Source organism: Ambystoma mexicanum, chromosome 2p (assembly GCF_040938575.1).
Source record: "Ambystoma mexicanum isolate Mex_15411 chromosome 2p, UKY_AmexF1_1, whole genome shotgun sequence".
Taxonomy (NCBI): Eukaryota; Metazoa; Chordata; class Amphibia; order Caudata; family Ambystomatidae; genus Ambystoma; species Ambystoma mexicanum.
In genome coordinates this window covers 1163110510-1163135150 of record NC_090923.1, presented here as the reverse complement: position 1 = coordinate 1163135150, position 24641 = coordinate 1163110510, and the positions used below count along the sequence as shown (strand labels likewise).

Here is a 24641-nt window from a genome sequence, read left to right as displayed (position 1 = left end):
GACACCGGGGCCACGGTGAATATCATTAACGAACAAACCTATGAAGCACTGACTCCACCTCCCAAAATCAAGAAAGCCGAGATAGACATTTACCCTTATGGATCCATGACTCCCCTACTGTGCAAAGGCACAATCACGGCGTGGTGCACCCACAAAGACCACTCCGTGAGAATCCCGCTACACATCCTCAAAACGGAAGCTGACAGCGGCTGCATCCTAAGCTTCAGGACCGCAGTGGAAATGGGCCTGGTACACATTCTCTATCAGCTGATGGCTCATAAGTACTTCGCCAAACCGGAGATTATTGAACAGACCTTCCCTAAACTATTCCACGGCCTAGGAAAGCTGAAGCACCGGAAAGTACACCTACACATAAACCCACTCATCAAACCAGTAGCCCAACACTACTGCGGGATTCCATTTAACATTCAAAGACAAGTGGAAGAAGAACTTGATAAACTGATCAAGATGGACGTTATTGAACCAGTATCGGGGCCCACCCCCTGGGTCTCACCCATCGTCCCTGTCCCCAAGAAGGCACCGGACGGGTCCATCCGTCTGTGCGTCGACATGCGCAGAGCAAACACCGCCATCGAGAGAGAGAGACACCAGGCGCCCAGGATCACAGATATGATCCATCTGTTACACGGATCAAGAGTTTTCTCAAAACTGGACCTGACGAAAGGGTATCACCAGATCGAAATCGCAGCCGAATCCCGATATATCACCACTTTCGTTACCCACCTTGGTTATTTCAATACAAAAGACTCAGTTTTGGCATTTCTTCAGCGGCTGAAATCTTCCAAGAAGAGATTCACAAAGTAATTCGGCACATCCCAAACTGTCTGAATTATTCAGATGATGTCCTGGTATATGGCAAAACGCAGGAAGAACACGACAGGGCGCTCCACAAAGTGTGTCAGGCGATGGAAGAGGCCGGCCTCACACTAAACAAGGCAAAGTGTGAATTCTCCGAGGGATCCCTGAGATTCTTCGGTCACATTTTCTCAGGGAAGGGCATGAGGCCAGACCCAGAAAAAGTAGAAGCTCTGAACTCTGCCATCCCCCCCCCGTGAACAGAACGGATCTGCGCTCGTTCCTGGGCCTAGCGAGCTATTGTTCCTGATACCTGAAGGACTATGCCACAGTCAGCAACCCCCTTCGACTGCTCACGCGCAAGGACACACCGTTCGTCTGGTCGAAGGAGTGTCAAGAGGCGTTTGAAGCCATTCGGAGCGCCATTTCACAGGCAGAGGACATGGCGTACTTTGATTCCAGACGAGACACCGAGGTAATTGTAGACGCCAGCCCGGTAGGCCTTGGTGCCATCCTGACACAAAAAGATCCGGAAGAACCACGAAATGTCCACATAGTTGCATACGCCAGCAGGAGTCTAACAACCACAGAACAGGCATACTCCCAGGCGGAAAAGGAGAGCTTGGCTGTAGTATGGGCCTGTGAGTACTTTCATTTGTTCCTCTTCGGCAAGAAATTCACAATAGTTACGGATCACCAGGCTCTCCTGACCATCTACGGAAACCCTAAAGCCACCATGCCACCAAGGATAGCCCGATGGGGCCTGAGGCTGCAAGACTACCAATTCACGGCAAAACATCAGCCCGGGAAGGAGGACAATCCAGCCGACTATCTTTCCCGTCACCCCGCAACATCCACGGTGTCTCAAACCTCCATCGCAGACGCGTACATCAACTACGTCATTCACCACCTACAACCGCTGCCCATAGGATGGGCAGAAATAGCAGCTCAGTCGGAATCGGATCCTGCACTACGCATCGTTAGACACTGCCTACTAACAGACAAAAAGGTCCTCATGAGGCAGCAAGCGAAGGCGGAAGCGGACGAAGTCAAGGAAGAGGTTAAAGGGCTACATCTAGTCCGTGACGAATTGACAGTGGTGGAGGACAAGGTACTACTAAAAGGGTGCAAAGTCGTCATTCCAAGGACACTCCGGGAGAGGACGATACACCTGGCCCATGAAGGACATCGCGGGGTAGTGGCCACGAAACGACTCCTCCGGCAGAAGGTGTGGTTCCCACAGCTCGACAGCCTAGTAGAAACCATCGTAGGGGGATGCCACATCTGCGCACAGGTAGCTCCGCCGCCACACCCAAATCTGCTACAAATGTCACTGCTTCCCACTAAAGTATGGGAGGAGCTAGCAGTGGACCTGTTTGGACCATTGAATGATGGCACGCACGTCGTGGTACTCATGGATGAACATTCGAGATACCCCGACGCCCAGATCGTGGAAAGCAGTGCAACATCGAGCGTTATTCCCGCCCTCGACCGGATGCTGTCAGCGTACGGGATCCCCAAAATTATAAAGTCAGACAACGGTCCCATCTTCATAAGCCACGAGTTTCAAAAGTTCGCAAGATACATGGGATTCCAACATCAAAGGATAACACCCCTATGGCCTCAGGCAAATGGGATGGTCGAAAGATTCATGACCAACGTCAAGAGAACACTACAGATCGCCCACATCCAAAACAAACCCTTCGAGCAGGCCCTCAATCAACTGCTCAGGGAGTAACGCCACACAGCACCACAGGCATATGCCCGGCGGACCTGCTATTTTGGAGGCCGATCACCACAAGGCTACCCGAGGACCCAAGACCCGAGGGCGCGACAAGTCTGGAACAAGAAGCAAGAGTCAATGACGAAAGGAACAAAGCGCAAATGAAGGAAGCAATGGACAGAAAGAGAAGGGCGCGAGAAAACCTCATGTGACGAAGTATGGGTCAGACAACCCAAAAACAGAAAAGAAGAAGCAACCTTCGCACCCACCCCTCTCGTCGTCACCCATAAGAAAGGAACGATGGTCACAGCACAAAGAAGTGACTGCAGGTCCATAACCCGAAATAGCTCACAGTTTAAGCGGGTAAGGCCCCACCACGGAGAGCGGTGGGAATGGGACAAAGACAGAGACGAGGGTGGTCCGTCGGAGGAACCCTACCATGGAGACGCCGAGGAGTCGGAGACAGAAAGGGACAGTGCAACCCCTGTCAGAGACTGTGCGACACCGTGCGGGGCGAGACGTCCTCAGAGGAGCATCAAGCCGCTCCGCCTCATAGAAGAAATGGGGTAAGGAGATAGGAGCATCTCGCATGTTAAAAAGGGGGGAGATGTCAGCCCACCCGCATCGTTGTGCGGGGGCCGGCCGCCGTTGTGGCCGTAACGTAGTGACGTCCAGGACGTGACGTCAGGGGAAGGGGAGGGACGGGAAGAGAAGGGAGTTCGGCAGTTGCCGCCATGTTATAATAAAGGAAGGTAGTGCGCATACCTGGCTCCCGCATGTGATTGCAGCGAGGCATGCGCGCGCGGCGTAATCCTCATGCTGAGGCTCTACAGGTCCCAGACCAACTAATCTAGTTTTTTTTGTTAAAATCAGTGTCGCCGATGTTTGAGTGGATATTTTTAGGTCTAACCCTTCATATAATTTCGCCAAAGTAAATATGCTGGTGTTTATAGCCACAAAGGCCGTATTTAAATTGGTTGAATTTACAGAGGGGAAACCAAAGGAAGGGCGGGGAGCCGGCTTAGTAAATGAGTCAACTAGGAAGGACTCAGATTCTATGGCCGATTTATTGGCTTGCTCAGTGGAAAATAGAGCTGGCGAACCAGATGATCTAGATAAAGAATCTTCGTGATTGTTTTCAGCCATGCCAGAATCAGCAATGCTATTTGAAGGCATCGGTTCACGTATGTGGGAGTCTTAATTAGCCACAGGGACCATGCTGGAGGAAGCTCCGTACTGTACTATTTGTGAGTATAGAGGCGGGAGAGAAGATGAATCAATCTGATGAACAATTGCAGTGGTGGACATTCGTTTATGTTGATGGTAGAATGGGGCGGGGTATAGAATGTGTCAGCTAATGCACTACCCATGTCGGTGCCAGCACAACTTTGCATCGCAAAATCTGAGAGGATTTGTGCCATGTTGTTAATTTAACATACATGCCCAGGAAGGGGCCGGAACTTCGACAAAGACACCTCCGACCTCTGCGTTTTGAGCTCAGATGTAGGCATGGACTTTACGTCGAACTGAACGGCAGGAGCCGCTCCAGGATGATTGATTATTGAGTTGGTTTTAGCACATCCCGCCGAGGTTAGCTCTGGGAGGGGCATAATTGAAGGATTAGCCGTCCTTGGCTGGAGTAACTGGAACGGCATTCCCATCGCTAATTTAAACGCGGACATAAAGACACTAAACTCAGCTGTGCAAGTCTCAGAATTCAGAAGTAGCAGAGGAGCGGGCTGCGCTTTACGAGAAAGGAAAAAAAAGAGTAAGTAGTCTACTTTATCTTAATGAAAGACAAAGGCGGCAGGAGCCGAGAGCATAACCAGTCCTGTAGATCTGCAGTCTGGTACTCTTGCCGGGGGGCGCGCGCGTGGCGTTGGTGTTTTATAGAGGATGCTGGGTAATGGGCGTGATCAGTATCCACTGAGGAAGTAAAAGAAAGTTTGGAGGTTAGTTGAATGTTCTAACAGTATAAGTCCACTGTTATTAAAGTCCACTGTTATTTAAGCAGTTAAACCTTTAAAGGGAAAGTTCCGTATTCAACGTGGGTGCTTGAAAGGAAGTGCGGGCGTAGCATGAAGGGCTGCAGGTCCTGCAATCTGGTACTCTCCAGTACTCTTTCCGGTGCGCACCATTTACTTGGGCAGCAACAGGTGTGTTTTCACATTAGATGTCGCCTGTGAAGTACTTGCATTACAGTGTAATGAAACCAGCTTCATTTGTATAGCAATTATTTATTAATATTGAGGAGGAGTTTTGTTGCATGACACATAGGTGTAGTTTGGGAGTGACGTGTGCCAGTGGGAGGCGGGCGGCATTCTGGTGTTGCTGGAGGAGCGCTGCAGCACAGAATGAACGTGACATCGGGGCACACAATAGAGATACATAGCTGGAATGAAAAGCCTACAGCTATGCAACCCGACCCCTTGAAACCCAGCAATGCGTCTTGCAAGCAAATGGCAAAGCATGGCTCCTAAGGTTCCGTTGCAGTAAAAGGCATGGCAGTAGCACTTTTTTTTATTAAGGCTCTAAAGGCAACAGGCCTTGTAGAATCTCGAATGTTCCATGGGGCAGCAAAAAGGTGCGGAATTTAGCATCACTCACCAACTCAGAGAAAGAGTGCAGAATGCAGTATATGCATGTATTAATCTTGCATTATGTCCCAAACGGTCTCCTATAGTGATGTCTACAGTGTCTGTTTAGTTTCACACTGTTGATATTGTTGTCAATTTAAACATTTCCAGCAGTTGCCAAATGCTTGAAGCCCTATATCCTTCCACATTAGGGGCTATCCTTCCTATTACATATTGAAAGGCTGGTCCGGCATTTTGAAATCGTGCAGAAGTAGTGTGTTAGACAAGCTGATCTGCTTTACAGAAGGATGGCTCTTTACTGCTTGCTTGACAGTCGGCTTCTGTGTGATGTCATGTATTCGTCAGTGCCACCACTCGCTCTGCTCTCTGTGATTTCGGCGATTCTCAGACTGGTTCTGTGGTGAGGGTTCATGCGGGTAGAATACACTTTTGCAGATTGTACCAGTTCTTGTTATACATGTTTTGACTTGCGATGGGGTTCTGGGGCAATCCCCAGTGCACTGCTTCAAGGAAACATATTGGTATACAAGTGGGCATCGCTGTTCATTTAAGCTCCCTCTTTTCCAGAAGTGGGTCTCTTCATTTGACTTGGTCTCATTGCCTAAATTTCCAAAGGAGGAATTAAGGTTCACCATAAATTGTCTCCATTTTGAGAAACAAAAGAACATCTCTAACAATGATGGTTGTGAGTTTACTTCAAAATGCCCTTTCACTTTATTAGGGACTGAATGCCTCTGGGGAGCCAGATGGTGATCAGGTGCAAGTGGATCTAGCCCACCTGTCAATCACTTTAACTGTTGGTGCCTTCCTGGTTGCCACTCTTTTTCCCTACGTAAGCAGCCCTCCAGCCTCTTTTTCCTTTGTAGATGGGGAGCAGGTGCAAGTGGATCTAGGTCACCTGGCCTAAGCAACACCCACCTTCTTAGCCAACAACTTGGTGCACACAACTTGGGCGCGCACGCTCCCTTCTTTCTCTAGCCCTGTGTGCTTCCTCGCATCGTAGGTCCCTGTATCCTGTTCCCTTCCCCCCTCCTGTGTTTCCCTTCCTTCCTCTCGCATCTCAGCCGTTCCATCTTTGATCTATTGTGTACTATTCTGACAATGTCTTGTGCTCCACTGTTTTATGACATTACTTTGCATTGCCTGCATTCTTCTTCTAGGTTCCTTTTGTGTTCTGTGCCTTGTTGACTGTACTGACTTTGGGCCTCATCACGACTTTGGCGGTAACCCTTAAAATCGGCGGGAACGTTATTAGCGCCGATTTTAAGGGTCCGTCGGATCACGAGTCCAAATACCGCCGGCGCCATTACAGCCGGCGCAAGTACAGCCGGCTGTACAAGCGCCGGCCCTAACAGCGCCAGGAACCATTCGCGCTAAAACATCAGCAATCACGAGTCCGGCGTTGGCGCTATTAGCGCCATAAAAGCGGCGGACAATCCGCCGAAAATACCTCCAGCAAAAAGCTGGAGGTAACAGAACACAGGCCACAGCAATAAGGACCCAGGTGGAACCACTGCAAATCACAGGCCTGCAAAGGACCCACCCATGCACAACACACCCTCCCCAACACCATTACACCAGCAGGAGCAGGGAGGAGACAGCAATAAGGACCCAGGTGGAACCACTGCAAATCACAGGCCTACAAAGGACCCACCCATGCACAACACACCCTCCCCAACACCATTACACCAGCAGGAGCAGGGAGGAGACAGCAATAAGGACCCAGGTGGAACCACTGCAAATCACAGGCCTACAAAGGACCCACTCATGCACTACACACCCTCCACAACACCATGCTGCCATTTGGAGCCAGGAGCCTTGATGTTGACTTCTAGCTGCTGCTTCTGGAGCTACAGAGGCCAACTAACCAGGCCAGGGCCCTGGGAGTGCAGGGGTCAGTGGGGATGAGGATAAGGAGGAGGAGAGCAGCACCAGCAAGGCAGCCAGCCATCCCCAGGGTCACGCCAACACCCTGGGCCCTGACTGATGGTCAGTTGGTGACAGAATATCGGCTGGACAGGGCGAACATCACCCAGTTGCTGGACACAATCCAGTGTGACATTGGCAGCCGCATAGCCACCAGCACGGCAGTACCTCCCCTAGCGAAGGTCGTGTCTGTGCTTCATTTTCTTGGGACTGGCAGCTACCAACATACCGTTGCCATGATGCATGGAATGGCTCAGTCCACATTCTGTGCCATGCTGGTACAGGTGCTTGATGCACTGTTGAATCATGTGAACTAACACATTGCATTGCCAGCCACACAGGCACAGCTGCACCAGCTGAAGGGTCCATTCTATGCCATTGCCCAAGTCCTAAATGCAATAGCAGCCCTGGACTGCACACATGTGGCACTCGTACCAACCCAGGCATATGAGGCTGCCTACAGAAACCGTAAACAGTACCATTTCCTCAACGTGCACATGACATGTGGTTCTGACCTAAGCTTCAGCCACTGCTGTGCCCGCTACCCAGGATCCACCCACGACTCAATGGTCCTGCGCAACAGTACCCTGCCGGCGTACATGAAAAGGCATTGATGGCAAATCACATGGCTACTGGGTGAGTACAAATGTATACCATAAAGCATGTCAATCCACAACAGATGGTGCCTGTCACAGAATCCATTATTCCCAATAGGCAGAAGCATTACTGCAGCATTCACATTCAAGCACCTTGCACGATAAACCTTGGACATGTCCAACACAGCAGAAAACACCCATGCAGGATGTAAGACATGTGGCGGCACAGTGACATATGGAAGACCCACCACAATAAAGCCTCCTGTGTGCGTAGCACCATGGCTCCGAACACTGACACAGTACAGAATTCCCACCCTGCCCACCCGACAACAATGACATTTCAAACCATAAGCTGGCACAACCACAAACGCACCACACATAAGCAGGCCGAGTAATGACAATGTACGTCCCACGAACACTGTCCCCAAAATGGCCAGGGAAATGCATGGAGAACAGTACAGAGCAGTGACAACCAGCAAATGCAACTGTAGCCAAATGTATTTGCAATGACACATGAGGCAGCCACTTCTGTCATGTAGAAGTAGATGGAAGTGCCCCCTTATCCTGCGAGAAGTCAATGAGTACTGTTACATACAGATACATAGGCGTACCAATTGGAGAGTACCCCATTGATTCACTCGTGCCCGTAGGACAGCACACTCCACAATGTTTTAGGGCAAATGATATAAATGGCTAAATGACACTGATGACAGAGCTCTGTACACCCACTGGACTTACCTTGTCCCCATACCGGCTTTCTCTCCCCTGCAGGTGAATCTGGATATCCCCAGTACACGTGGCCCATGACCCCTGTGCGTCACCCACACACAGCGGCGGAGCGGGCATACAACCTTGGCCATGCCCGTACACGGATCTGCGTGGACAGGGCATCTGGACTGGCAAAGGCACGCTTCCGGTGCCTCGACCGCACGGGAGGGGCAATGATTTATGCACAAGAAAAAGTTGGCTAAATTGTACTGACATGTGCCATGCTGCACAACATCTGCTGTTGCAGAAATGTGCCACTGCCCCCTGATGCTCATGTGCATCCACCTGAGGATGGTAGTGAGGGCGATGAAGTGCCAGAAAGTGTTGCACATGCACAAAGGATTGGGCTGAGGGAGGGGAGGTTGGCCAGACAGGGATTGAATGATGGATGATTTTAGAAATGGGTAATGGGTAAATCGGAAATATATCACTTCAACATTGAATTGCATCAGTAACAATCACTACTGTCCATGCATTGTGAGTTTTTCTAACGTGATTTATTAAACATCCAACAAACCCCCCTCCCCCCAGTGAACACCCAGCACACTAACCCCCCTCCCCCAGTAAACACCCAGCACACTAACCCCCCTCCCCACAGTAAACACCCAGCACACTAACCCCCCTCCCCCAGTAAACACCCAGCACACTAACCCCCCTCCCCCCAGTGAACTACCCCCAACTGTGCAGATAGGCCCAATTGTCTCATCAGGGCAACAACAACGATGCCATGCACCACTAGGATGGACGCGGGCGCTTCCCTTTTCCGGGCCCCTCCGGTGTGCGTGCCCTTAGGTGCCGCATGGACCGGCGCCTATGAGATGGCTCTAGGGAACCCTCCGTTGGTGTGGTCGATGTGGAAGGGACAGAAGCGGTGGCCATCATGTGCTGTCGCATGAGGTTGTTTGACTCCCGTGTCTGTTCAGCAAGTGCTGAGACTGCCTCTGTCAACTCCCTCACTCGTTGGCCGAAGCCTGTCAGGGCTGCGGTACATTGTTCAACAACTCGGCGTGTACGCGCATTGTCCCGCGCAATGTACTTGCACCCATGCCTTATTGATTGACTGACTGCCTTGATGTGCCTGCTCTGCACCTTCGCCATCGATTCAACCCTGGCCTGTTTGGCCTCAATGATGTCTAGTCGGCCCATCACTGCCGCCCCAGTGACGAAGGGCTCCACTGGTGCGTCACGTGGTGGCCTACGACCTGTGTGCTGTTGGGGAGGGGGGCTGCATGGCGACATGGCGCCAGCCTGGACTGGGCTGCCTGGCTCAGAGTGCCGGTCTTCTGGGCTCCCATAAGCTAGTGTGTCCACGTCGGGCTGCGGTGTGCGGACACGACGCACAGGCACATGTCGACTTCCTGCATGCTGTGTGCCTGGCGTTGGGCTTCCCTGGGGTGTGATCATCCCTCCATCCTCACTACTTCCGGGAGAGTGTTGTCCTACGGCATGATGGCCACGTGGAGGTGTTGCTCCCACGTCGGGCTCAGATGCAGACCTCTCTCCCTCAGCATTGGGGCTGTGAATGGAGGCTTGGGGAGAGCGGGCGGTCGCCTCCCTGCGGCCATGTGGCTGCCGCTGCTGTCTGGCAGGGCTATGTTGGGGTGAAGTGGATGTTGTCCTGGGTTGTCTCCCTTCGGTGCGGCCTCTTCGTGGGGTGCTGGTGCTGGTGGAGGCGCGGTGCTGTGGCCCCTGTGTTGGTGTGGCCTCCTCCCCATCATCCTCGTCCCGTTGGGATCGACGTGTGCCTGTGGGGTACATAGGTTGTGGTTTGAGTTCAATGCTACATATATTTGTGTGATGCAGGTCATGCAAACAAGTGTGATCGGAGACAGTGACAATGACGCATTCAACTTGCATTCTGTTCAGTCGCCATGTGGTGCTTGTTGTGAATGTGTATGGAGGTACACTGTATGGGATTGCGTGGTTGGTGTGCACTGTGCTCTGGGTTTTGGGGGTGTGTTCATGCACACTCCAACTCTAGGTAGCTGTCCTATGCCTATGGAAGTCTATCCCCTGCCCCTGTCATTCATGCACTGCACTTACGGGGTCGTCTAGGCAGCACTAACGTTGTAGGGATGTATGCCTCACTTATGGGTGTATGCAGTACCTCAGATACATGTCTTTGCTTTCATTCATGAAGGGTCACCATGTGTGGTACTTTCTGATGTATGTATTTGGGGATGGGACTCACCTGCCATTGGGTCGATGCCAGTCCCTGCCTCCGCTCCACCAATGCCCTCGATGGTTCCAACGTCGATCAGGGCTGTCATTTTCTCTTCCCAAGGTGTGAGTTCGGGTGGGGGTGGGCCTCCTCCAGTGGCCCTGCTTGCACTCCTGTGCTGTGACAGGATACCACGGACTCGGACGCGCAGGTCATTCAGGCGCTTGCAGCAATCCTCACCATCACGGGGCACGCGCCCCACAGCACTGACCCTTTGGCTGATGTTTCGCCATATTTGGGCTCTGCGCTGGTCACTTGTTTTTCGCTGCTGCAGCTCCTCGTGGTGTATCTGTGCCTCCTCCACCAGTACTGCTAGCTCCTGATCACTGAATTTGGGCTTCCTAACCCTGTCCAGCGCAGACTTGCCCCTAGTGCGCTCCTGAGACATGTTTTCGCCTTGGATCGCGTGGATGGCTTCCAGAAGCTGTGATATCTGACGGATTGTGATTTCCAAGATGGCCGCCGCTTTATTTCCCGTTCCTGCGGTGACGCGTTTCCCGCGCGCTCATAGCGCGCGCTATGAGCGCGCTATGACGGTAGCGCACGGTGCGCCGGATTTAAAGGTTCGCGCTATTAGCGCTTACGCCATGGACCGGGGCGCGTGCACGATAACTCGTGATCTGGCGGATTATCCGCCGGGGGCCTTGGCGTTAGCGCTAATTAGGTCCGGCGGATAATCCGCCACATTTACCGCCAAAGTCGTGATCAGGCCCTTTGTGTTTACTCACTACGGTTCTTGATATTGTGTTGCTATCCACGGTTTGTGGCATCACATTGCAATTGCCTGCATTCTTCACTTCTAGGTTCACTGCTGACTTTTGTGTTTTGCTTTTGGTCCTGTATTGCATATGCTTTCTTACTTCCAGGTTCCCTGTTCTGTTTTGTGCTTTGCCTTGGTTCTGTACTACATCTACATTCTCTACTTCTATGTTCCCTGTTGTGCTCTTTTCTTTCTGATGGTTCTGTACTGCATCTGATTTGTAGGTCTGCTGTTCTTGTTCTTTGTTGTGCTCCTCTCCCTTTTGTGTCCCTCCTGTCTGCCCCCCTGCGCAACCTCCCCTGTCCCCTCCCCTGCCTGTGCTCGCCTCTTCCTACCCCCCTACCTCCAAACCCCCTATGGTGCTCTCTGTCTCACCTATCTTTTCTAACTACTTTTTGATCGGCTATCCTATCCCTCTCACTAAGTCTGGCATGAAGAACCTCAAAAAGGACATTGTGGTCTCCAACCCAGGCCTCCCTATCGCCGATACCTGTACCAGTGCTTCCTCCAGACAGACCCTTACCGACATACTCTTTTTCCTTCCCTCTACAGGCCTATTGGCTCCCCATATGGTCTCAGCTCTCTCTCCTTTTTTCCTCTTCTCCCATTAATGGTAGCACCCGGTCGGAGGCCCTCCTGGACCCCTTCCACTCCTCTAAGATCATCATTAATGTCTACTTAAATGGCACCGTCTTGGTCCAGGGCCCTCAGGCCAATCTCCTCTTCTTTGATAGACACTTCCCGCACCTTATCAACTTCCTTTCCTCTCCTGCTATCCCTTTTTACCCCCCTCTGGCTCCTCTGCCACCTCTTCGACACCCCCTGCTGTTTTCTTTTCCATCCTGTTGTCCCCCTCCTCTGCCACCCATCTGGCACCCTCTTCTCCCTTTCTGACTACCCTGCCTTCTCTTCCTTCCTCCTCTGCCCATCCTCATGCACCTTCAACACTTTTGCAGCGTGTACCTCTGGCCTGCATCCCTCCACGGAAGTTCTTCAAATGTGGCAACTTTCTCCACATCACTACTCTCAACTCTCGTTCAGCTGTCAAACACTCCTCTGACATCTGCCATCTCCTTGAAAAGTTTGATTTGGATGTACTCAGTCTCACTGAGACTTGGTTCACGGCCAGCTCTGTCACGAGTTTCGACACTCTCCTTCCCAATGGCTACAAGATCCTCTCCAAACCAAGAACCAACCATCCCGGTAGGGGTGCATCCTTGATTTTTCTGCAGTGAATCCCTACTTCTATCATTGTAGTGCAACACTACTGCTCCTTTGAATGCCTGGTCTCTCGCTCCCACTGTGGCCACTATCTACAGGCCGCCTGGCCTGGTCATTCTCTTCCTCTCTGAGTGGGCTGACCTCTCCTCCTCGCTCCTTGCCTCTACCTCTCAACAACTCTTCTCCTCTGAGACCTGAACATCCACCTGGATGCTACCTGCCCTTCTTTAGGACTCTTTCGCAACCTCTGCGATTCTCTCGCTCTGTCTCTCTGTCTCTCTCTCTCTCTTCACTTTCTCCTTTCTTCCCACCTCTCTCTCTTCACTTTCTCCTTTCTTTCTCTCTCTCTCTCTCTCTCTCTCTCTCTCTCTCTCTTCACTTTCTCCTTTCTTCCCACCTCTCTCTCTTCCCTGCAGGTCAAGCCGACTCCAGCAGTGCCACCTATCTTCTCAGGTATCAGACCCATGAAGCGTGTGTCAGTTGAGGCTTTTGCTGCTACTTTCTCTCCTCCTCCTGTACCCTTGGCTGACCCACACCCTGACACAGTCCTCTCTAACCTTCATCTCTCTATCTCTAACACTTTGGATGTCCTTGCCCCTGTCATGAGGATCCACTTGAAGCCCAAATCCAAGTGCAACTCTTAGTATGATTCCGACCTTGTCGCTCTTAAACGCAAGTGCAGGGCGGCGGAGAGGAAGTGGAGTGCATCGGGTGCACCCCCTGACAAACTGGCCTGCCGCCAGCTCCAAAGGCAGTACAGATTTTCTGTCCCCTCTAAAAAGCGAGCCTACATCCAAGCCTGCATCTCTGCGGCATCTAACAACTCGGCCGAACTTTTCAAAATATGCAAGGAGCTGGTCAATCCTGCTGCAGTCTCTATCTCTCCTGTTCCCTCCCAGCCCCTCCGCATGGCCTTGGCCTCTCATTTCACTACTAAAACTCAGGACATCTTGTCCACCCCCTCTTCCTCTTCTTCCTCCTTTACCACTCCTGGCCCGTCTGAGGCCGCCTCTCCTCCTCCTTTCTCCTCCTTTCCCCTGTTCACCACTGACAATGTTTCTAGACAAGTCTGATCTATGAAAGTCTCGTCAAAGGAGGTTCTCCCATGCTCATCCAGAACAATCAAGGACCACATCGACACCCTTGCTCCAGCCTTGGCTGATTTCTACAATCACTCCTTTGCCACTAGAACTTCCCCCCCCCTTAAGCACTATCTTGTGCACCCCCTTCTAAAGAAGCCCTCTGCTGATCCTTCCTCTCCGGCTAACTATCGCCCGATCTCATCACTCCTTTCCTGGGCAAACTCTTGGAAAAGTTGGCCATCTCCCCGCTCAGTCTACATACTGAATCTGTTGGTTGCCTCCATGATCACCAGTCTGGCTTCTGAGCTGCCAGAAGCACGGAAACTGCTCTCCTGAACACCTGTGAAGACTTGCTCTACAATCTTCACTCTAATCTCCCTTCTGTCCTCGTTCTCCTCGATTTATACTTTGCTTTTGACACGGTCAACCATGTCATCCTGCTCAATTGTCTCAATCGTCTCTGTGACAACCTTGGTATTTCTGATCAGGCCCTGGCCTGGTTGACCTCCTTTCACATCGACCGACCATCTCAGGTCTAACTGGGGTCTTTCCTCTCTTCTATCCCTTTCTCTACTTGTGGTGTTTCCCAGGGGCCAAACCTCTCTTCTTGTCTCTTCAACCACTAACTGGCACCTCTTGCCCACTGCATTGCACTTTCTGCTCCATTTTTCAATGTTATGCAGATGACACTCAGCTCTCTTTCAGGCCCCCCTCAGCCATCTCTTCTTCTCTCATATCAGACTCTCTAGCCGCAATTCAGGAATGGTGTGCCGTCATTGATCTCTTCCTTGATGCCAGTAAGACTGTGATCCTCCTCATTGGGACATCCGCTCCCTCCTTTCCTCTCCCTCTCTGGCCGCCCACTCTGGGCCCTCTTCCTGCTCCTTCCTTTGAGGCTAAGAACCTTGGTGTCGTCTTCGACTGCACCCTCTCCTTCTCTCTTCACATCTCTGACATCTCTAAGAAGTCAAACTATCAGCTGCACCTCCTCAGAGGTATTCTTCCTTTTCTCACTTTCCCCCAGAAGTTCACTGTATCCAGAGCTCTGGTCCCCTCTAGGCTGGACTGTTGCAACACAGCCTCTTTCTAAATCTTCCTGCCTCTACTCCTCGAGCTTTACAACTTATCCAGAACAGGACTGCAAGACTTGTCCTTGGCCTCAAGCCCACGGATCATATCCCTCCATATCTGAAATCTCTTCACTGGCTCCTTCAAGACCCTCTGCATCATCCACAAGGCTTTCTGGGGCCTCGGACCGCTCTACCTCCAAATTTCTCTTCCAAAACATCGTCCTTCTCGAGCTCTTCGCTCACTCACCTCCACCATCTGAGGGTCAGACGCTTCTCCAAGCAGAGAGTTGAGGGCAGATCTATCTCCTCGGCTATGGCCTCCCTCTGGAACAGCCTCCCTGCGCTCTCAAACTTGAGCAGAACCACCTCCAGTTCTGGAAGCAACTCAAGACCTTCTGTTTCGCTTCCGCTTTCTCTTTTCCTCTCCCCTGCTGATGCACCTGACCGCTCTGTGCACTGGTCACCTGGTCACCCTCTAAACTCAGACCCAGGCTCCTGCATGTCCAGTTACCCTCGCATTGCCTGCGGGCTCCCCAGCACTTAAGGGTCTGTATTTGCAACCCTACAGTCCCTTCTCTCTGCACCTATGAGCCACCTGCTGGCTGCACTTGTGAGTTAACTGCACTTCCCCCCTGCCCCTACCCCTGGCACTTCTCCCCTTCCATCTTCCCTGCACATGTGCGATCTGAATGACACAAGGCCTAGTAAGATCGTTATTTTGTCCTCCCTTTGTTTCCCCCGCTTTGTCTTGTCGCGCCTAGAAACACTTGTGTACATAAATTCCACTTCGTATCATATCTGTGTAGTAGTTGGTATGTCTGTGTATGAAGGTTTGTGCCTTGTATGCTGCGACAAATGCATGAAACAATGGTGTGGAATGTTGGATGAGTGGTGGGTGAGTGTTCCGCTGGATGGCAGCTGGGGAGTGAGCTGGCTAGGGTGGGGATGGACCAGTGTTTGTTCCCATCAAACTTACCTATTGTACCTAAAGTGACCTCCACAAACTGTACAAATAAACTTACATGAACAGATACTCTAGGACACAGTGTTGATGAACCAGGCCTCCTCACTCTGTCTCTTTGGGACTGGAATTGGCATGGTCTACATTTCTTTCTTATTATGGTTTATGGTTTGGACATTGCTTCTACTCTTTGTTCAGTGATTAGATACCCATGTTGACCTATCACCCGTCCTGATTAGGAAGATGCTAGCTGTTGCTCCTGGATCAGACAGTTTTTTAGTCCACATCCACCAGAGAGCTTCTTAAACTGTGATCTAAAAGTGTATGCTGATCTCACATTTAGAATCCCAAATGATTAGACTTGATAAGCAAGAAGGAAAGACCAAGGCTTGTTAGCCATCGGTATGGGCCGCACACCCTAATACCGACGAGGGGTTTATCTGTTTTCAGAATGTTTGTAATTCATTTAATGTTGTAAGGCCTTGAAGTAAAAAAGAAAAGTAAATCATCTAATGACGTGTCAGGTAATTAGTATTTAATTCAATAGCATGAACCAAACAATGGTTCCAAAATTAGTAGAAAAAAATCGAGGTTAGGCCTATCATTTCGGACCATTGCTCCTTTGTTGGAGCCTTCTACCCTAGCTTGTCACAAATAATCGTTGTGACGTGCAGTTAGAAAAGTCAATCAATACCATGATCATGTCAAAATTGGCCATAGCATACATTCTGTCGTTTCCACATAGAACGACATATGGTTGTTATTACAATTGCATATTCATGATACATTTTACAGGGCGCCCACCAAGTAGAATAAGACACACAATAACATAAAACATATATGACAAGAGATAACAGAGAAAACAGTAAACTTAGCGTTCTTCATTCGATATTCATGGCTATTTACATTGCCTGTAGTGACCCACAGTGTTGAGTGATGTGGTTAACTTTGTGGCTTACCCGTTTAAAAAAAGAACATTCTCCACACCATTGCAATCGTCATCTAAATAAGTGCTGTTAAAAAATTAAGCTATTACAATTGGTGAGTCTGCCACCACCCAAATCTCTTTGTTGTGTAATAGTATTGTCGGCATAGCAACGCAGACACCCGTGTCTGAGGAGTGTATTAAGAGAGACAGTGCAACTAAGCTTGCGGTACGAAGCGTGATGATTAACCTGCGAGTAGGTATGAAACATGGTGTGCCCCGATATAGTTGACTACTGACCTGCGTCTCAGAACCAGCGCCCGAATTCTAATTGCAGCAAGACTTCATATTTGAAATAATCACAGAGGTCTGCCTTTAAACGAAGCCTCGTATTATACGTTCCTGATCTGTTTATTCAGAAGCCTCGCCTGTTGCTAGGCAGTACAAGATGGCCGATGCATACATTTAATACCACAAACCCACTGTCGTGCTGCTGTAAGATGTTTGGGTATCCTTACCCTTTTCAACCAATCCTGTACGCCGGTAGGCGTAAGCCGGCCCTCCAAGCAAGGCCCGACAACTAAGGATCCTGTCAGAGCCTGACCCTCATCACTGCACATCAAGGCCCTGAAAGGATCTCATTGCGCGCTGCAGGAGCAGCGTTCACCCATCAGAAGAAGAGGTAAGCCCCTCGGCTATTACCACATGCCACACTCACTTTGATGTGCGCCGAGTCCTGCACGGCATGCGTCCCAGAACCAGCGCCAGAATTCTAATTGCAGCAAGACTTCATATTTGAAATAATCACAGAGGTCTGCCTTCCAGCGAAGCCTCGTATTATACGTTCCTGTTTCATCAGAAACCTCGCCCGTTGCTAGGCCGTACAAGACGGCTGACGCATAACTTTGATCCCACAACCCTCACTGTCGTTGTGCTACTGTAAACTGATTGGGTATCCTTACCCTTTTCAGCCAATCCTGTATGCCGGTAGGTGTAAGCCGGCCCTCCAAGCAAAGCCTGACAACTAAGTCTCCTGTCCGAGCCTGTCAGAGTGTGGAGGAGCTAATCCTCCATGCCACTGATCACCAGACATATCGGCAGTTGCCCCAACCATTAGCCTTCGCTCTTCAAGTAAGTTTCTGGATCCAGTCTTCCATCCCATGCGAGTACAGCCAACATAGTATAGGTACCCACATAGGGCAACTCGCCCCCCACTCCAACTCGGGCCACCTGGGGCTCCTTAACCGCACTAGTCCGCGGTAGCCCTCTCTCCCCAGTAGTACAATGATGCGTTGCAGCTTTCCCTGTCCCACTGCTAACTTGCCCTAATGCTGCACCTGTACCTGTGCACTCAATACGTACCCGAGTCTGCAGCAGCTTTCAAGCCAGCAAGTTTGTATGGTAATGCTTTGTTAAACCCTTGCTTTCTATGGAATGACCGGCACCTGTTTATACCATTGTCACATCTACTAACTTTCTGCTCGGCTATCTTCCTCAAGGCCTTGTTCTGGGTTCCTTTTAGTCTATAATCCTTGCACGTATCATCGCTGTGCTTCACAGCCTCTACTGCAACTCCTCACGACCTAAGTGTTGTATATACCACCCACTACCTTTGCTGCCTTATCTGTAGAACCTGATAATATAGAGACCTGGTTTGTTATCAGTACAGAATCATTACACACCATTACCCATTATTACTCTTGGTTACAGAACTATTATTCAGTATCACCCCTTTAGTAATCCAGTTATCCATTCATCCTGTTTAGTTATCCATCATCTAATTAGTACTGATTAGGAGTACATGAAATAGTAACATTATATTATTCACATTGGACCATGCATTTGAAGAGAGAAATAGACCCTGTTATATGAAGGGTTTGCTTAGTTATGTTATTGCCATATATGTTGAAAGAGATGCTTTTAGAATTATGTATTATGCATTCGAATGTAGTGCTTAGGCTGAGAGAAACGTGCTTGGCCCTATAGAGAATGAATGAGCCCTGGAATGCCATGTAGAGCCATTTAGAATGACACATTGTTATATTTGTAGAGACATGTAGAGACTATTAGAGACCCATGCTATGTTTTGTAGTTACATGTACACATGTAAGCATTGTAGGGACACATGCATGCATTGAGTGTGCACTTAGAATATGTTTGCATTAGATAGCTCTTGCCATTGCGAGAGAAAGAGTAAGCACTATTGAAAGCATGAGGCCTATGAATCCATTCTGATGGAGACAGAGAAGCGCCACCGTGTGCGAAGATTGTTTGGAATTACACTGAGTACAAGTATTCGTAAACAGTTGCTTGGCAGGCAGAGACAGATAACACAGCCTTTGCCTTAGTAGAGAGATGGCCTAGCCTCATCAGCATGGCTTGAGCTTCGCAGAGACAGAAAAGGTGGGGGCTGCGCCACATGGAATGGGAGAGGTGCTTTTTGGAGGGAGAGGTCTTGCATACAGGCACGGAGAGAGCGATTTTGTGAAGCCAACAGTGGAGTGAATGGGTATGAATAGAGAAATAGGAGGCAGGCACCGCAGATAGAAGGCCATGATAGAGATATGATGTCCAATGTCACATTGACACAGAACACGACAAGAACACAGAGTGAAAGTACACAGACTTTCAGGCATTGTAGAAATGCTGACAGAGAAAGATACATTCTTAGCTTAGAGAACGTAGTAACCATAGGGATTTGTATATGTCATGGAATAGTATAACCAGGGGACAGGGAAGTTGCTGTCTCTAGTTGTTGGAGATGGAGTTTTGGATGGAGCTGCTCTCTGAGAGATAGATCGAGAGACGTTTGGATGCAGTTCTGAGATTGAGGGAGAGGTGTCTTGGTGCAGCAGAATCCGATGGCTTTGGGAGATCGAGAGCTTGGGGAAGCATTCTGATGAGGCCTTGATGAGATCGATCTGGCAGAGAGAGACTGAGGCCTGGCCCTGACACTGACTGACTGGCTGGTTGCAGAGTAGCGGGAGAGGAGAGACTTGACAAAGACAGAGCTGGAGACAAAGGGAAGCAAATGGGAAGTATGGTTTATGGCCTAAACTGATTGATTGAAACAGACACTCACACAAAGAGCTTTGGGTTTGGGAAAGGGGAAATCAGACAGGGATTGTCTTAGATAGAGTGAAGTATGGTGTGGATTGGAGAGGAATGCTGATGTGACACTTGCCATATGTATATTGCATTAGACACTGATAGCTTGCATTAGAAGCCTGTAAGGCGTATAGTTATCCACTGCATGGTAGATTTGCACCAGAAGCATAAAAGGTGCAAATTAGATATTTGCAATAGTTTTAGTATTGTTTGCATCATGCTTTGCTGTGCATAAATAAATGTATTCTATTTTTATAATTGAATTGATGCATGTGTTTTCTTTGTGTCTTATGTTATTGTGTCCATAGGAGTATGATAGGAGTATCTTAGGAGTAATCTAGAAGTAACACAGTGCACAAAGGCCCTGCGATACGAAAGCGGGTTGGGGGTATAGTGATCCACACCCCCCTAGGAGATTAAGACCGGTGCATGGTTGCCCAAGGGGGGCTAGACCGTGATAGGAATTGTTGACGTTCTCACACATCTGGTCACACTATCTACACATACGACAGTTACTCACGTGCAAATTACACCCTACGGCCAAACTACATCTAACCACCTCGTCCTAGCACATAACCTTACCACTGCTTGGCAAGCTATCACACCCATAGCTCTTACTCAAATCACCCTGTCCTTGCAGGATTCCTGAAAATGCTGCTGCACTCGCCCTGCATAGTAGGTATGACACATACCATACAATACGAGCCTGGTATATCCAGTACACCGGCTACCATGCTGCTACCCACAGCTCCCCCCCGACTAGCCTATGCCTACCGTGTCACACAGTAGCTCTCATCCGTAGGTCGGTGCACCTCCGCACAAGCACCCGGCCGCAAACCTACTCGACCCATCCTAGAAGTATTACCAGCCGTAACGAAAGGCTCTGTGACAGAGTCCAGCAACCCAAACCGGCACCCACATTTCCACCACGCAGGGTACCCTTAATGCCCTCAGGCATTTAGCTAGCTCCATGGGCCTTCACCCAGTACCAGACTTTGCTGGCCACCCAGTCTACACTCACTAGCTCCCCCCTCACACCAAATCCGACTCAAACAGTTACAAGAAGTTTGCCACTCCCACATATTATGTACAGGCAACTACTGTTGCAGCCCTGCCCACGCGTCTCACCACCTCTGCTGCGGCCTGCACCCTCCACTCCAATAGGCATACTGCTACCTCCTCTCCAAAAGGTAATTATGTCTCCACTTCTACAGATCCTACCACCCCCATGCTGCCGATTGCTACCTCCAGGCCCATAAGTAATGATGTGTCCATTGCTGTAGGTCCACTTCCCCCTTGCTTCCCAATGTTACCACTAGGCCAATATGTAATGATGTACCCACTATTGCAGGCCCTACAGCCTCCCTGCTGCCAACTGTTACCACTAGGCTGATATGTAATGATGTGCCCAATGTTGTAGGCCCTACCGCCTCCATGCTTCCTAATCTTACCACAAGGTCAATATGTAAAGATCTGTCCACTGTTGCAGGCCCCACCGCCTCCATGCTGCCCACCGGTACCACTATGCTAACATGTAATGATGTGTCCATTGTTTTAAGCCCTACCGCCTCCATGCTGCCCAATGTTACCACTACACTAATATGTAATGTTGTGTCCACTGTTGTAGGCCCTACTGCCTCCATGCTGTCCAATGATGCCACCAGGTCCACTGACAACATCATGTCCACCACCACATGTCAGACTGCCTCCTCGCACTCTGTTCTCCCTCCTCACCCCGTCATTACGGCCCCCACTCACTCCAGTAACCTCTCCCACTCCCAGCACACCACACTGACCTGTGCCCTTATTAACCCACGCTCCTTCCCAGCTCACGCGTTAGACATACCCGACCTGATTACTGGCCACCACCTCGACCTGGTTGCTGTCACGGAAACCTGGCTCCATGAAGCCTCAGGACCAGCCCTAGCGCTCGCCCTACCCACTGGCTACACCATTTACCATCATGACTGTCTGCTATCAAAAGGCGGGGGGTATCTCTTGTTGCCAAAGAATCTATCTCCATCAAAAAGATCAATAAGCCAGCCCTAAGCAACTGTGACTCTCTTACCCTCAAACTTAACACGTCCCAAAACTGCACCACTACACTTCACATCGTATACCGCCCCCTGACTCCCTTGCCGACTTCCCTGCCACCCTCATACATCGCCTCTCCGACGACCTCTACCAAGGTCATCCTGGCAGGTTACCCCAATCTGGGAGTCAATGACAAAAGGCCTCCCAGCCAGATCTCTGGCCAAGGCCATGGACACCCTGGGCTTCAAACATGCCATCTCAGATCCTACTCACATCAAAGGTTGCACCTTAGATTGGCTTGCACATCGTAACTGCCTACCAGTTATCACTGCCAACACTCCCCTCCCTTGGACTGACCACCACCTCATACAGTTCACCCTCTCCCTCTTTAAATACCAGAAATTGCCCACCGTGCCCCTCCCCCCTGCAGCAGCCAGAAGCTCACGCTTACTCACCAAAGAGAGACTCCTACCACACCTACTAGTCCCAGCCCTGAGACCCCTATTCTCCAATGACCCGGACACTCTTGCCCAAACCTTCACCACCATCCTAACTGAAGCAGTCGAAGCCATTGCGCCACTTACCACAAGGAATGCCAAACCCTCTAAGCACTCCAACGGCTGGTTCTCCCCTGAAACTTCTAGAGCTACGTTCCACTCTTTCTCACTGCGTTCATTAACTCATTCTACGAATCAGGCTTTGTCCCATCTAATCTTAAGGAAGCTTGTGTACGTGATAAAATCCAAGACACAATGTTATTACGGTTTTATTCTGGACCCTGAACAGAAGCAGCCAACAGGGCTTCGGCAACAAATCAACTGACACGCCTGGAATGTTGATCTACGAGGTAGAACAACATTCCACGCGTGCCAGACTACGACACATCTTCCCCCTTAACACTCCAGAACAATATGACATAAGTTTGAAAAGCAACTAAAATTATAGAAATGGAAAATAACAATGCATTATAACATTAGCACACATAGGGCCTCATTACACGGTAGGCGGTAAGGGATTACCTGCACCGGTAAGGGCATTGGTAATCCCTTACCGCCCTACTACGAGGTCCCTTAGCGGGTCCCTCCCCTAACGCCTGGTTTTAGCAGGCGTTACGGAAAGGACCCGCTAAGGGACTTCAGAGCTAATAACTTATTAGCTCCTTCCCCATTCCCATTGAGCCCTATGGGGGCTCAAATGGGAATGGGGAATGGTTCCCGGAATGGGGACTTACCGGGTCCTCCAAGGTCGGAATGACCCGGTAAATCCCTATTCCGGGAACACGGACCCGGAATGCGGTAAGGGGGTAGCCATGGCGCTAATAGTGCCATGACTACCGCCTACCGTGTAATGAGGCCCATAGTCTCTGAAGTTGAAGAACAATGAACGAAATAACAGAATAATTATATATTAACACACATAGGGCCTCATTACAACCATGGCGGTCTGGGAACTACGGTACCGGTAAGCATGCCGGTACCATAGTTCCCAGACTGCCATACTACGTGCTCTGCTCGCGAATGCCGTTTCACCCGCCAGGTTTTTCCTGACCTCTGAATGTGCCGGTGCATCCGACGTCCCATCCCCATTCAGCCCTATGGGGCAGAATGGGGATCGGGACGCCCTTGATTCCGGCACCCGCAAATGGGCAATTACTGGGTCCGCCGAGCTCGGCATGACCCAGTTTTTGCCCATTCGCGGGTGCTAGAAAAAATGCAACTCCGGCGGCATTTTTAACGGCACGGCTACCACCAGAGTTGTAATGAGGCCCATTGTCTCTAAAGTTGATAGGAGGACCACACCTCCTAACAGGACGACCGGAACCATAATGAGCTACATCGTTGGGCAAACCATTGCCATCGCCCCCTTCTGCAATGAGATCAGCGGAAACCACATCTCTTGACCGCACCACATTCTCTGCAGACACACTCCCATGAACTCCCTGCAATTCTGGATGAAAGTCCAGAGTTGCACCATCCGAACCATAATCCCAATGGTTACCCATTAACACACCATCTTTGCCACCATCCAACACCACAATGTGTTTTTTACTCCACCATGAACCATCCTCCATATGTACATGCCCATCCCCACACTTCACAACTCTCCTGGGGGGCAAGAATACACTCCTACACTTTGGCATGAACCTGGGATTCTTAACACAAACCACATCACCCACATTCACACGTAACTTCCTTTTACTGTTTGGACTCATCCTTACAGTCTCCTGACGCGCCAACACCCTTTACTGCACACCACTAAGATCCACATGACATGGGCCACCTCCGCTCAACGCCATAGACCTTAATCTCTACCCCGCCTTCTTTCCTCTCATTAACTCAAAGTGTCTTCCCTGTGGCAACAGTCGGAGTCCTACGATACTCAGACAAATATTCCGCAACCACATATTCCCAGTCCAGACCATTGGCAAGGGCAAGTTGGATGGCACTCTTAATTACCCCATTTACCCTTTCTACCAGCCCATTGGCACTCGGGTTATACAGAGCGGTGCGATGGTGCTCCACACCAAACTGCTCCAAAAATTCTCTCATTAGTTTGGAAACTAATTGAACACCATTGTCTGTCACTAAGCTGGCAGGAACACCCTCCCTGTCAAATATTTTTTTAAGAAAAGCAATGACACAATCTGTCGTCACTCTGCCAAAAGCCGCCACTTCGACCCACCGGGAAGTGTAATCCACTAACACTAGCAGAAACCTACACTCGGGTTGTAAACACTCAAACGGACCCATAATGTCCATAGCCACCTTCGACCAGACTTCTCTGGGCACCTCCACCGGATAAATTGGCTGGGGAGGCACAACCTTGCTCTTAT

General features: G+C 50.2%; 1 protein-coding gene across 1 annotated transcript; it reads right to left on the bottom strand.

The window, feature by feature from the left end:
* Positions 1-5683: 5683 nt before the first annotated feature.
* On the bottom strand, positions 5684-11035 carry LOC138567862 (myb-related transcription factor, partner of profilin-like). The gene is made up of 3 exons (XM_069646354.1): positions 10618-11035; positions 9492-10171; positions 5684-5737 (listed from the first exon to the last, which is right to left on the bottom strand). The coding sequence occupies exons 1-3, from the start codon at positions 11033-11035 to the stop codon at positions 5684-5686; spliced, it is 1152 nt and encodes a 383-aa protein (XP_069502455.1).
* Positions 11036-24641: the final 13606 nt, after the last annotated feature.